Source organism: Poecilia mexicana, unplaced genomic scaffold (assembly GCF_051168715.1).
Source record: "Poecilia mexicana isolate PSO_F unplaced genomic scaffold, ASM5116871v1 scaffold_11, whole genome shotgun sequence".
Taxonomy (NCBI): domain Eukaryota; kingdom Metazoa; phylum Chordata; class Actinopteri; order Cyprinodontiformes; family Poeciliidae; genus Poecilia; species Poecilia mexicana.
The window spans coordinates 25,847,602-25,862,179 of NW_028263380.1; the positions used below are offsets into that span (position 1 = coordinate 25,847,602).

General features: G+C 41.5%; 1 protein-coding gene across 11 annotated transcripts in view; it reads right to left on the bottom strand.

Annotated features, from left to right (window-relative positions):
• The window catches only part of macf1a (microtubule actin crosslinking factor 1a), a 209,887-nt gene that overhangs the window by 63,000 nt on the left and 132,309 nt on the right, over positions 1-14,578 (bottom strand). For all 11 annotated transcript variants that reach the window (XM_088010500.1, XM_088010494.1, XM_088010493.1 and 8 more), the window contains 13 exons: positions 13,484-13,640; positions 13,283-13,394; positions 13,130-13,192; positions 10,940-11,178; positions 10,721-10,850; positions 9,779-9,978; positions 9,471-9,698; positions 8,686-8,962; positions 7,393-7,985; positions 6,777-6,965; positions 6,457-6,663; positions 4,639-4,956; positions 4,003-4,185 (listed from right to left, as the gene is read on the bottom strand). In XM_088010500.1, the coding sequence (XP_087866626.1) occupies positions 4,003-4,185; positions 4,639-4,956; positions 6,457-6,663; positions 6,777-6,965; positions 7,393-7,985; positions 8,686-8,962; positions 9,471-9,698; positions 9,779-9,978; positions 10,721-10,850; positions 10,940-11,178; positions 13,130-13,192; positions 13,283-13,394; positions 13,484-13,640 (2,896 nt within the window). The remainder of the gene's footprint in view (positions 1-4,002; positions 4,186-4,638; positions 4,957-6,456; positions 6,664-6,776; positions 6,966-7,392; positions 7,986-8,685; positions 8,963-9,470; positions 9,699-9,778; positions 9,979-10,720; positions 10,851-10,939; positions 11,179-13,129; positions 13,193-13,282; positions 13,395-13,483; positions 13,641-14,578) is intronic.

The window sequence follows — 14,578 nt, forward strand, 5'->3', positions numbered from 1 at the left end:
AGAATTATTCTCACAGAAATACAAACATTACATTTTGTAGTAGTTTTCCGGTAAATCTGCTTATTAAGCAGATATTTACCCCTTTGATTCTCTTTATAGATAAACTCAACTATAAACAAACAGACATTAGCTGGTTAATTAGTAGGGCCACCTGCTCTGGTGGAGCCAGCAGTCAGCTACTTAACAGCTCAAGCTTCCAGTAAATCCATAAATGAACAGGATGACCTTTGACCCCATGTGTTTGACTTGATTAAAACGGACTAACAGATTTAGTCAATAAAAACACTCGTCTTTTATTAATGATTTAAAATGTTTCTAAAAGATATCTGCAGACTAAACCTGTTCTGATTTTAAATATCAAATGCCAATCTAGATGGTCTGAAAAGAAAAGTAAATAAAGAATTTTATATTTCTGAATTGTTTTTTGAATTTCTCAAAGTAGAAATTTTATGGTTTTCAGTACAAAAAAATGGGAAACTGAAGATTAGTGTCATTAAAATTAGTCAAGTCCCTCAAATCTATTTTTAGGAGTAATTTTCAATGAGAAACAGACCTGGAAACAAAATACTGAACTATTTCTATTTTATTTATGTTGTTTACTAACTGTTCTTGTACTTTGACACTATATTATAGCTTGATAAATCCAAATCTAATATATTTCAATAATGTTTGAGGTTTTATAATATTACCTCTCAACAAGATTGTATTAATTATAAATAAATCTTTGAGGATAATGATTGTTTTTTTTAATCATACCATCTTTGTCTTCTCAGTTAAAAAAACAATATTTAATGTGAATTTTAATCTGGTTTTCTCATTTTTTGCATATTTTGCAGCACATTTCCTCTAATATGGTCAATACTTATTAAGTTTAAATGTTTAATAGGGACCAATTACCTGAATCTGTTGGAGTAGCGGCTCATAAAAACCCGATCGGTGCACCTCTGACTAAGTACAGAGAATCTGCTTGGCAGCATAATGTTACGTTACTCAAAGCACATCTGTGAATATATTCATCCATCATTAGCTGCACCTGAAAATCTTTCATTTAAGCATAAAAGTCATGAATCAACTTCAGTTTATTCATCTTCTCAGTTTTCTTGGAATCCGTCCTCTTTATTTCTTTGATCTGTTTATTGTCTGCTGCACGTTCCCCAGCTTGTTCTCATTAAACCTCAACACACAAAGATGAGCAGTCCAGGCACAGTAGGAAAACACATTTTAATAAAAAGTTAGATATTTAAGTGAAAAAGGAGTCCTTTTCACTCTGGTGGACTGAAAAAGGACCTTGTTTTACAGTTTTTGCATTCTTACTCTCATAGCTCACAAACTTGTGGATACGTGGCCAGGATATGACATCATGCTGAGAAAAATGTGCGTTTTAATGATAGTAGCTGGACTGAAAGAGGACACTGTGTCCTGACACGGAGCTGGAGGAACAAGGTGACTGCAGAGAACCTGCCTGAAGGCAGCTCATTACTTACGAATCCCATAATGGTCCACCGTCACTTTTTTTTTTCAGTGATTGTTTTGACTGTCTTAAATAAAAAGTTATTACGCTTTTACAGGTTGTTGCTCCTGGAAACCCAAATACTGATGCTGAAAATGTAAACTGTAAAAAGAAATGAGAGCGTAGTGACAGACATAAACCTGCAACCACAGCAGAGATCCAGATGGAAGTACAAAAATGCAAAAAATTTGAATTTGCAGTAAAATCAAATATGCTGGAGTTCCGCTGGGGTTGCTAGGTAACGGGCAGAACTCCATTGGCATTGCTAGGTAACAGCGCAGTGCCCATCAAATGTGACTTAACATTCTGGGAGGTTTTGACTCGGCTCATTTCTCTGACACCAATAAGCTTTAACTTATTGCCAGAAAAATGGCATTTGCAAAACAGCCAATCCAGGAGTGACTTTTATTTTCCTTGATGCTGATTGGCTGAACAACCAAGAGTGGAAATAAGGAAGACTATAGATGCTAGCGCTAAGATGGTTTCCACAGCATGTAGTAATGCATATTAATGTGTATTTGATGTTTGAACTATTAAAAGAGGCCGTTATGAATGTTTTTAAAGGGAGCTGAAATATTTATGGATTTTAGCTGTGGTCTTTAACCCTAGCGAATATTGGTATACCTGTGTTAGCATACACGCTCATTAGCTGAACACATATGTATAAACCTAATATAAATATTAAGAATCAAAGACAAAAAATTAGAAATTTCTCTAAATTTCACACTATAAAACCTAATTTCTTTTTCATTTTTTATTTTTAGTGCTTGTCTGATCATAAGGTTATTGAATATTTTGCTTTACTTCTATTTTAAATTACTACAATTATTGATATTTGTTTAGTGAAGCATTATAAAAGTGGTTAAAATAAAACTGAGATTGATGAATAAGTGACCAAACTCAAAATGTTTTCCAAAATGCCGAGTTGTGGCGCTGACTTGGTGTGGAGCGCTTCAGACAACAGAAACCTCTTTGTTATCACTTTTTTGGTAACACAGCCTCTCTCCATGTGCAATCTCTGATTACAGAGCAGTTATTTTTTGCAGTAAATATGAAGGCTCTGTGAATGTTTCATAGATTTTCTGGACAAATGGTATTACATGTGGGGAACCATTCTTGATCTACTGATAAAACAAATAAATAATATAGTTTAATGGGCTTAAAACGCAGCAACGCTTCGTAGAGACGTCTGTGTCCCTATCACTAAGAGGAATGGTCGACTGCCTGAGATAAAAGCAGCGACCACAACAAAAGCTGCACAGCTGCCGCCGCAGAATTTACCAACTGAGAACGTCGCAACCACAAGAAAAGGAAGCAAACAGACAGACTGGTATCAAATTCAGTGTTTGGTCTGTTTCATAATTACAAGATCAAAGCAGTAGATGAGTGAAAACGGAGCAGGACACTCAAAATCAACGTTTTACAAACATTAAAGTAACTTTTCTTGTGAGAAATTTTACTTTTTTGAGCTCTTTTAAATATTATGTTTGCAAATGCAGATTGTGACATTTAGATGAAAAGAGAGGATTACGAAACAGCCTCCATCAAAGCAAAACTACTAAAATTCTGCCTTATTAAAACGATTACAGCTTGGACCAAACTTTGAAAGTTTCGCAGCAAAACTCGTTTCATAGATTTACATTAGAAACAGGAAAATCATGAAATATGTGCTGGAAGATTTCCTGACAAACATCACTAGTGATGCTGCATCAAAGGGAGGAAAGGCAGCGTGATTCAGCCGTCTGCAGCGCAGCGCGGTTCAAACAAACAGACACAATCCCTTTAAATGAGGATCTCTGGAGGAAAGAGCTCTGCAAAAACTCAATGACGCCATTCACCACACAAACGCAGCTCTGTGAGGCGAAGCTCGTGTTGCACGAAAGTTTACTCTGTTCTTCTGTTCTTAGCTAAATTAATTTCACGCCAAGTGCTAATCTGAAGAATAAAACTCCTGTATAGTGACAGTTTGTTTCTCTTCTTCTTTGGAACCAAAAGTTGCATTTAAAATGAATCCACTGATAAAACACTTTTCAACAAATCCTCTTGAAGACTTTTGGTTTTGACCAATTTTATGTTATTTTTGATGATTCTGACATGAAATAGAAAAATAATCAACTGTTAAAAACGTATAAACAAGGTGATAAAAGAGACTGGTTCTGTTCTGAGCAAAGAACGATTCAACAGTGTCTTCTGTCAGAGGCTTCTTCAGCATCACTGTAAGACAGACTGCTACAGGAAAGTTTCCCTGCACTGAATTAAACTTATTCACACTGCAAACACACAAAATCTTACTAACTTTTTTTGATCAAGTTTCTGGCGCAGATATCTTAGTACACTTAAAATAAGACAAATTTAACTAGAACTTTTTCCATCAATTGTTGACTTAAAACTTAAAGTTCAGTTTTTTAAATCTCTCGATCGTTTCAGAGAAATTCTGAATCTCTAAGCAAAACGACCAGCTTCAGCAGCAACTCAAACCCAGCCAGTCCTACCTTGAACTCCTGCAGCTGCTGTTTGATCATCTCCACCTCCGTGCCGACCACTCCCTGCGAGTTCAGCCCGTCTTCGGCTTTTCCCAGCATGCCTTGCAGCTCCGCCACCAGCCGGTAGAAGTCCTGTACTCTCTCTGCGGCGTCCTCGATCTGAACCAGCCTGGCCTGGCCGCGCTCGCTCAGCTGGAGAGCAACGAAACAGTGTGACGACCAATTTAACGACCAAAGAAAATATTCATTAAGATCCAAAATGTTTGTAACTTTAATACAGAAAAGAAACAAACTCAAAAAATGTGATTGAATGTTCTGTTTTTAAAGTAATCTCTGCTCTGTTATTGTAAGGAATTATATTAAGGAATTATTGAGGGATTAACTGTGATAATTAAAATAATCATCAACTATTTTAGTAACTGATTAATTGTTAACTGGACTATAGATTCAAAAAATTTGATTTGCTGAAAAAAAAACATTCAGCGTGGTCACCAAGTCACAACTGTACAAAATAAACACACAATTAGCATTTAAAACTACAATATATTTGTTTGTAAATACATTTCATGTAAAACTCTTCAAGTGTTATAGTATTTAAACTATTCACTCAGTGGCAGCCCTACAATTAAAGAATGTTTTCCCCACCTTGCCAGCCTGGCGGCTCAGCGCCTCCGTCTCCCTGCGCAGCGCCAGCAGGTCCGGCGAGGAGCCTTCCCTCTTCAACATGGAGGTGCAGTCGGCGGCGTGTCCCTCCAGCTCCGTCCTCAGGTCGGACAGGCGGGACAGGAAGCTCTTCACGGCGTCCGCCTGCGACGCCAGCGAGTCGGCGTCACGGCCGACGGGACTCAGGGAGTCCAGTTCGTCGTCCAGGTCGGCGAGGCGGGAGAAGACGTCGCGGACGTGGGACTGGACTTCGCCGACGCCCTGCAGGCGCGACTCCAGGGAGGAGCAGCAGAGCTCGATCTGATGGAGGAGGGCGAGGTTCAGTCCGGTTAAAACCACAGAAGAAAACAGGTTCACACACGTTTCCCACAAACAAACTAGAAATTTTCAAGGTAAGTTTTCAAACTACAGATGAGATAAAAAAAAATTACTGTAATTATTAATGTATTATGATGGTATTTTATATTCTACAGCAGAGACAATGTAAATTAAATCTAAAAACTTTGTTTTGAAATGTCTCTCACACACCCTATACAATAATTTAAAAATGTTAATGTATAAAATATGAAACAATAAGTTTTAATTGGTAATAAAAAATATTAATTACATTGAAACAATCCAAATAAGTCATGGTACGGTAAATATCCTTTTTGATCAAATTAAATGCTTAAACAAAACATAACATACAAAGAAAATAAAAGAAGTTTTCTGGGATTAAGCAAATAAAAATCATGTTGATGATTCTAATTAACCTAAAACAAGAAAAGTTTGGTCTGATTTCACATCAAAATGTTGGGAAAAAATGTGCATATAAAAATATCTGGTTTCTACTGTAAATACATTTCCAAATTTTCCAAATTTCAGCTTTTAATCAAATGTTAGATTGGAGTTTATTACAAAACTGTGCAGTGTGAATATTAAACATTTTACAGAAATCAAGAACTTTCCTAACCTTAAAACACCAAATTGAAATTCACCTTAAAAATAAATAGAATCTCCACAGAAAACTTTATTTTTGAATAAAGAATAAAGTGACCTGCTTAAATTTAAGTTTAAATTACGGCTGAGTTTTTCTCACCATCTTCAACACAATTGAACTGAAGTTTATGGAAACACTTTTTAACTTTTTAAAACTTATAGAAGCCAATTATGTTTTTGGAGCCTGTTCATTATTCAGCATTACAAATAAAAGGGAAGACGTTGAATCCTAAGTGATTGGGTTGCAGAAACCAGATGCATTGCTGTGGGTTTGAATTCCCATCATTCTGGTTTACATTTCCAGCGATGATGAAGTGCTGAATGTCCAACACTGACCATATATGACTACTGGAAGAGGAGCAGCCATGGATTTCCTGGGTATAAACAACTTCCTTCGCTCTGGAGTGAATAAACTGCTGAAGTTGTGGTTGCTTTCATCTGATTTCACTGCTCCTTCCCACATTATGGAATAAGTTCTGCTTTAACATGCGAGTCAGATGGGATTGGACATTAGTCCTGAGAAAAAGCTGCAGCCCAGCACTGGAAATTACAACAAATATGTCAAATATGTTAGGATTTTTCTGGCAAAGACATACTGGAGTTCTCTGCCCATTTTAACATAAAAAACTTTAGATTTATATAGGGATGAATCGATTAGTTGAATTAACTATGATTAATTAATTTATGAAATACTTGTCAACTAATTTAGTAATTAATTAATAGCTAACTTGAGTATCCAGACTCAATAAAAGGCCATTTGCTGAAAACAAATATATATTCAAAGCCAACAGAAGCTGGTTGTTCTGGGCCTTCTCTCCTCACCTTATCAGTGACCTCATCGTAGTCCTTCTCGGTGTCCTTGGCCTGCTCCTGCAGCCTCTGTGTTTCCTCAGTGCTGCCCCCTGGTGTCTGGGGTGCGTCCTGCACCAGGCCCAGCGCCAGATCTTTGAGGTAGACCACCTGAGGCTGCAGGGAGCGCAGACTCTCCTGCTGACTCCTCAGTCTCTCCAGGCTTTTAGCGCTGCATGCCTGGATGGAAATTTGTTATTTTTTAATAAACTGACAGACATGTTTGTCTTTTTAATGATGTTTAATGAAAAACGGCAGGATGGTTTATGGTTATGATCGTTTCTTTCCAGTACCTGAGGTCCAAGAGCCTCCTGGACTTCGATCTGATGCTTGGCGGCCTCCAGCCTCCTCTCCACAGCCTGTCTGCCTTCCTCGAACTCCTTCAGGCGGCCGGCCAGCTCCTCCAGCTGGGAGGTCCGGTTCAGGAGGTCCTCGCTCAGTCTGTCCACCCGCCGGTTCAGCTGCGCCTTCTCGTCTCGCAGCTTCAAGCAGAAAAATGACTTTTAATAAACTGCTGCAGAAATCTGGACTTTTACGGTTATGGCTGAAACGATTAATCGGATTAATCCTGATTAATACGTCATTGAAAAACATTATCAACTAATCTAGTAATGGATTATTCCATAGCTAGAGTGTAAAGACTCTCAATAAAAAAAGAAAAAAAAAAAAGTAATTTATGACGTTGACTTCATGGAAAATGTTTGGACAATACGGCTCTAAAAGCTGACCTTTCTTTATGCTTTTTATTTTATTTTTTATGAATAAATACATAAAATGCCATACTACTTCCTGTTTAAAAATTATTTTTCTTATTTAAAAGGTAAAATAAACAAAAAGCTTACTTCTTTCTTTTAATACTTCATTTATTTAGTTGTGTCTTATTTAAAAAGTAAAAGATAAATATCGTACCTCCTCCTCTCCGATGCAGCACTGCTCCAGCAGCTGGTCGGCTGCAGTATTAAAAGCCTCCAGCAGGGGCTGCCGTCTCTCCAGGTCCAGTGTCAGCGCCCGGGCTTTCTGCAGAGACTCATCCAGGACAGACGGGTCCAGCGACGGCCGGACCTCTCTGTCTTTCTGCTCGCACTCGGCCAGCCACGGCGTCAGCTCGGCGCGGTGCTGCTGGTACGTCTCCGCTTTGCCCAGCGAGTTCTTCAGCCGGGTCTCCCGCTCCGCGATCCGCTGGTTCACGGCCTCCCAGTCCTGCCTCAGCGAGGCCAGGCGGGCCTGCAGAGCGGCGCGCTCGTCCGCAGGCAGCGTGGCGAGCAGCGACACGCCCTCTGCCTGGATCAGCTCGTAGGAGCCCCGCTGGCCGGCGACGGAACGCTGCAGCTCCTCGGTCTGCGCCAGCAGGGAGCGGATGGCCTCGGGGCGGCAGGGGAGTGAGTCGGAGGGGGATTGTTTGGGGTCCGACTGCTTGTCCAGCCAGGAGCGCAACTCCTTAAACATCTGCTGGAACTGCTGCGTGGAGGACAGAGCGGCCTGGAGCTGGGTCAGGCCGTCCGCTGAGGGGAAGGAAAGCAGAGAGCGGGCTTAAGTGGTAAGCTCTGACGAATCAGTTCAGATACATTTATATACATTTAATGTTGGGGATTTGTTCTCTTTTCCGCACAAATTATTTTGTTTTATTGACAAGTTAACAGAATTAAAAGGGGCCGGGGTGAAAGTAAATTGAGTTGTAATATCGAGTTACACCACAGGGTGGCGGTGCTTCCCCTGAGACGAGTTTGATAGAATAACTACTTGGAACCTCCTTCATGTAAGAGTCCATCTTATTTGTGTTTAACACGTTGGTAACGTCCATCGCACAATGAGAGAAAAAATAAAAGTCAAACAGTTCTGTCTTCAAAACTCGTAATTATGACTTTAAACTATTACATTTTCACAATTATAACTAAAACTCGTAACAGTGACTGTTTTATTGGTAATGTAACAGAATTTAACACGGGGGAGGGGTGTCAGTAAACTGAATAGAGGTGTAATACCAAGCTGCACCATAGGGTGGCGTAGTTTACCTGTTCTTCTGTTAGCATGTTGGTGCTAGCATGGTTAGCTTGGCAGCTAACTGCTAGTGCATTTTAGGTTGGTTCTCCTATATTTTATGTTAATACTTCAGATTTAGGTCAGATTTATTGTGGTTAGATCTGCTAGTTTATGTTTTAGGTTCCAGTCTGTATTTTAAGATGAACGACGGTTGATACAGACCTGCTCTCTCCTCTAGGCTCCTCAGCGGCGCGCTGACACTCTGCAGCCGCTTGCTCAGCTCCTCCTTTAGGTACGGCTCGGCCACGATGGCGCTCAGCTCCCCGCAGAGCCTCTCGGCCTCTGACAGCTCACCACGCCGCCGCTCCAGCTCCGACCGGATCTCTCCGGTTTCCTGCAGCCGGCGCTTCAGAGCCTCAGGCTGGGCGCTGAGCGAGGCCTGGGCGTCCAGCCTCTCACCGAGCGACGCGATGCTGGAGGACAGATCCTTAAGCAAGGCCTGCAGAAGAGAAGAACAACCATCGATATAGATCACTGGACTGGGCATTGCCCATTAGCCGCTATAGCTAGCAACGCGTTCCTGCAGGCGCCATTACTATGAAACATATCAAACCTTTCTTTTTCAATGAAGGTTGGGCAAAATGTTCATAGCACCATAATTTATCATCTATTTTTCTATAAAATGTCTTAAATTATGTTTTGATGCATAAAATATGTAATCTCCCCAGATGGAAGTGCTGTGAACATGAGCGGTCGTTGATTAGCGAATTTAAACACTTGCTCTATCGATGACCTGTAGGAGAGCTGATTGTCTTATTTTAGAGTTAAACAAACCGAATTACGCAGCACATGCACATGTTAAGGTTGTCAAAGTCAAGCTAGCATAACTGGTTAGCTTAACTGGCTAGTATTTAAGCTAGCATATTTGACCTACTATCCGCTATCTTTATATATATTTTGAATTAAAACTTTTAGTCGCTGCTCCAGTCCACAGAAACCAGTCATACCTGGTACTTTTCGCTGGTTCCCTGAGCCTGATCGATGTGACTGGACCGCTGAGTCAGCCGGCCGGTCAGATCCTCCCACTGCTGGGAGATGGAGCCCAGTTCAGTCCGGACCTCCTCCAGGTCTTTGGGGTCCTGAGCCGAGTCCCCGGTTTGAGACAGGATTCCCTCCGCCGACTGGGTCAACTGGTCAAACTGGGGCCGCCGCGTGTCAAACTCCCGCAGCATAAACTGGAACAAACGGTGAACTCCATCAGTGATGCCTGGAGAAGAATCAAGATGGCGACCGTCTGCAGTTGGTCGCCTCATACCTGGACTTGCTGCTTCTGCGTGTTGAGCATGTTGGGGTCGATGCTCAGGGGCCCCAGCACGCTCATCATCAGCTCCTTCTCTCTCAGCCAGGGGCCGAGCTGATTGGCCGCCGAGGCAAAGCTGCCCAGTCGGTCGGCGCACGTCTCCAGCTCCGTCTGCCGCTGAGCTGCCGTCTGATTGGCCGTCTGCCAGCGGGAGTCTGAGGAAACAAACACAAATCAGAATATAACACAGGTGACCTTTCATCATTCCTTGAACAGGTTAGGCTAGGTCTATGTCCTGTACAAAACATGTTCATTATTCTTAGATAGTGAGATGTTAGTCTGCTCAGTTCTGCCCATGTGGTGCTGTTTTAGGGTCTCTGTCACTTTAAATCCCCACAACTCAATGCTCAGACTCAAAAGTGAGCGGTCTCCAGTCTGCTTGGTGTTCACATATGCATTCAAACCGTGCCCGAGTTCACTTCAACTGAACAGACCGAGGTTTGTAGGCAGACCAGAGTTCGCTTTCTTGGTTCGATTACGAATTCCCAAGTCCCCAAATGAACCTGACTTTTTAGAAAAATAGACTGAAGTTTGATTAAACTGGACTAAGCAGTGCTGGTGTGAAAGCACAATAAGAACACGTGTTATATGAAATAAAGCAGTCTGCCTTCTCGGATTTCACATTTCTGTTCTGGTTAGGTTATAGAAAGCCCCAATAAAAATATCCAGCCTGAGTGAAACCGCAGCTCTGACAGGAAGAAGTCCCACTCACTCCCTGGACAGGAACCGCCTCACTTCCTCTCACCAAAAACTGAGCTAAGTTTTCTTCTTCGTGGTCCAGTTTCAAAGCTGGGTTCATCACATGCAGATTTAAGCACTGACCTTCTGTAGATTTGATCAGTACATGTCTCAGAACATCACAATGTGACCTGAGATCAATAAAACAGCAGAACGTACCGATCTCCTGCAGCTGCTGCCTCCAGCCGTCGGCCTCGGGGGAGTCGGGATTGTCTGCGATTAGTTTTCTCAACGTACTTTTCAGCTCCTCCACCTTCCCTGAATGCTCAGCCAGCTCTGAGAGCAAAGCCTGAAGGACAACAGTTACGAGATTAACTTTCACCAAATGGAGCCATTTAAGTTTGTTTCTAAACAGGGAAAAGCTTCTAAAAGTTTGACCTTGTTTTGTTGGGCCTGAGCGCGCACCACCTCGGGTTTGGACGGGGAAGTGGTCTGTCCCAGCGTCAGGCTTTTCTCTCGGTCGCTCAGCCAGCTCCTGAGCTCCTCCGTGTTCTGCTGGGCCTTCTGCCGCAGCTCCAGAGAGGCCTGCTGGCGGCCCAGACGCTCCTTCAGCTCGCTGCCCAGAGCGTCGTAGCGAGCGTTCACGTCTGAGACGGTCACCTGCAGCTCCGTCAGGTCTGAGAGGGAAAATATGGAAATGCAATGAGCTGGAGGAGGATTAGAAACTAATGCTAGAGACGGACAGGTTGAAACATGCAACACATAAAAGCATTAATCATAAACATTAGTTCCACTAACGCTAAAGCGCTACTGAAGTGCTACACAAACAGTATTTAGCAGAAGCTAAAGCTAAAGCATTAACTTCTATTCAAGTTATATTTGCTCTTGAGACTACAATGCTTGAGAAAGTGAAAAACCTTTAGATCAGAGTTCAGTGATGAGAGGAGGAGTAAACGAAACAAACAGTCCCATCTGTTCTCTGTTGGCATCACTTAGCAGGTTGAATGTCTGGAAGGAAAATGTCTTCTGCTGCTTTTGTTGATTGATTTAAGACGAAAGCAGAGATGTTTGGTCCTAGCAGATCACTGTGGCCAAGCACGGTGGTGGAGGAGTGATAATGCGGGCTTCTTTTACATATAAATTTTATAAACTGGAAAATGTTGAATTATGTATTATAATGTATTGATAAAAACAACAACATTTAGAACCTCATTGCTCGCAGGAGTTTTGGATTGAAACTGAACAATGAGGTGAGAATTAAAAAAATATTTAATTGTTAAAATTCTAAAAAGTCAGTAGATAAATATTTAAAAACTAGATGGCTACAATTTTGTTGCTAAATCAACCAAAACTTTTTGCAGGAACCAATCTTTACTAAATAAATAACCTGCAGTTCTGCTGAAGTATTAAGCATAAGTCCATTTCCACATTTAAACCCAAACTTCCTGCTATAAACATGGAGTTTTGATTTTCTCTGTAAATGTAGTTTTTCAGTGATAAAAATGAACGTATGACTGGATTTAAAGACATAATTTAAATGTCAAACTGTTTATCGTCTTCAGCAGCTGCAGCCTTTCAACATGGCTTCAAGTGGGAGGCTGAGATTTTATTCAGAAAACAGATTTTATTCCAACATTAAAAGCTTCTGTGATCCGACAGAAACCGTTTAACAGTCAGACCAGATTTAATCTATCGGAAAAGTTCTTACATGATTTCAACATCTGCAAGTCCTGAACTGGTGCAATAAACGTCGGAGTCTCTTACTGTAAACGCAGATGCTTCTCTGAACTTCAGCATCTTTACTGAGTTTGAAGGAAACTAACAAAATTTGAGGTTTGGAGTGATTTTAACCTAGTTTAAGAACCACAGCTTCAGTTTAATCTGAATTTTTGATCTACTGAAAAGCAACAGTGGCTAAAACGTCAAAGTGAAATTGTAATGCTAAGCATGTTGTTTCCAGGGTATCTGCAGGTTTCAGCAAGTCAAATTTAAGACTTTTCAAGACCATTTCAATGCCACCTTGAATTAAATTTAAGACCAAAAACCTATAAATATGAGATGGTTGGGGGATCCTGCAGGATTACACTGAAGAAAAATGGTGACATTTCTTGAGTCTTTTCTGTGTGTTTCTCTCACTCAGATCATTTCCTGAACCTTTAACGATGTGAGGCATCGAAGGCTAACCTTCCTCCAGACAAGCAGCCAACGACATTCATGCATGTGAAATTTTGTGCTGGTACATGATGACATACCGTCTGAGTGTGACTCAAACGTGAGGACAAAATGGCATACACTGGATTAAACAATCCTAACAAAACTTAAGATTTGTGATTAAAGTCCTTAATTGTAGATACATTAATTTAAGACTTTTTAAAACTGTTTAAGGATGCAGCCAGTGTTTCAACCTAAATTAAACCATTTTTAAGCAGTATTAGATTAAAGTAATGAAAGTTTTATGGAAAAGTTGTTTCCTAAATTGTCTTTTTTTCTTCAGATTATCCATGCCTGGAAAATTATAAAGCCGATCCTCTAAAAGAGCCCACTTTTTCAGACACAGCTGGATTATAGTTTGTGCTGCAGACCCTGGTCTCATGCTGCAGGGAGGACCTGACCGACCTGAGGGCTCACCTTTACAAGTGTGGATGCCGTTGATGCTGCTGGGACCGGCAGAACCGTTGATCTGAGGAACTCCTGGAGAGGAGCACAGAGGAACGCCATCAGAGAAAAACACATATTCAGTCCAGGAAGAGCAGCTTTGTTTCTAGCTCCTTCCATCTTTACCAGTTTTGGTCTGAGGAGTCGTGACGTCGATGATGAGCGACTCCAGCTCGGAACCGGTCTTGTTCAGGTCTTGGATTCTGGATCCTTGGGACTCCCAGTCATTCAGCAAGTCCTGAAAGCAGAAAGGATTTTCGTCATTACTCATCCAAACATCGGTGACTCCTTGAAGCTCCTGAAACATCCCGGCTTTTTACTGCACACCTGGAGCTGCTGGACCCGCCTCTGCAGACCCTCGGTGTTGAGGTTGGCCTCCTTGGAGGGCAGCTGGTCCTGGGCCGTCTGCAGCCAGCGGACCAGGGAGCCGGAGAGGCCGCGAAACTGGTGGAGCTGCTGCTCACAGGCCTGGATGGCAGCAAACCTGACAGGAAGCAGGAGACAAAGAGTTTTAGGAGGTTTTCACACCTGATAGTCCGGTAGGCTCGGTTCTACTGGAAACAAATTACATCCTGGAAGCTGCTGCTGTTCTTTGTCAAACCAACCAAACCCTTTAAGCAACCTGTTCCCCTCCTCACCTGCGGGGGCGCTGCACCAAGAACCACTGAAGGAAACCACACAAAAACTTCTACAAAAGACACCGAGCGCAACTTCTTCCTTAACGAATTGTCAGCAAATATGGAGTGGCATCAGATTTTAGGAGGATTTCTCTTTTGTCAGACATTTCTCCACTTAGCGCCAGGCTAATGTGTTTACCCAGAATGCTGTGCAGCTTCCTGCTTTTGGAGCGGTATCTAGGTTTTGGTGTTCACATAGGCATTCAAACCGCACCAGAGTTCACTGACACCAAACCCAGTTTGTAGGTGAACCAAAGTTTGATGACCCATTCACACCAAACCAAACTAACTGGACTCTAAGCCAACCAAGGAGTTTGATTACAGCAGACTGACCAGGGCTGGTGTGACAAAACAAGGGAAAGCCATTAGTTTGATCCCATCAGCTGGGAGAGCAACACAGTCAGAGCAGAAACTGTGTACATTAGCATTTCAAATAAAAGTTCTTCTTTCTCTGTAAATATGTCCTACCCACAATTCAAATGGCAGATTTAGCTTCACCTGGTTCAAATTCTGTAAACAAAATCTCCTATTAAGCATTTTTTTTACATACGATTATTAATCAGTAAATCAAAAAAATAATAATGATTAGATTAGCCTCTACTGTTTCTTTATGTTAAGTCAAGCAGAAAGAACTGAGTTTTATTTTCAACTGCAGATTAACCATTTGGTACAAATGATTTAAGCATTCACTAGAGGAAAGGCATCATTGCATTTTAGGCAATAAATACTTATTTTTTAATTAAAA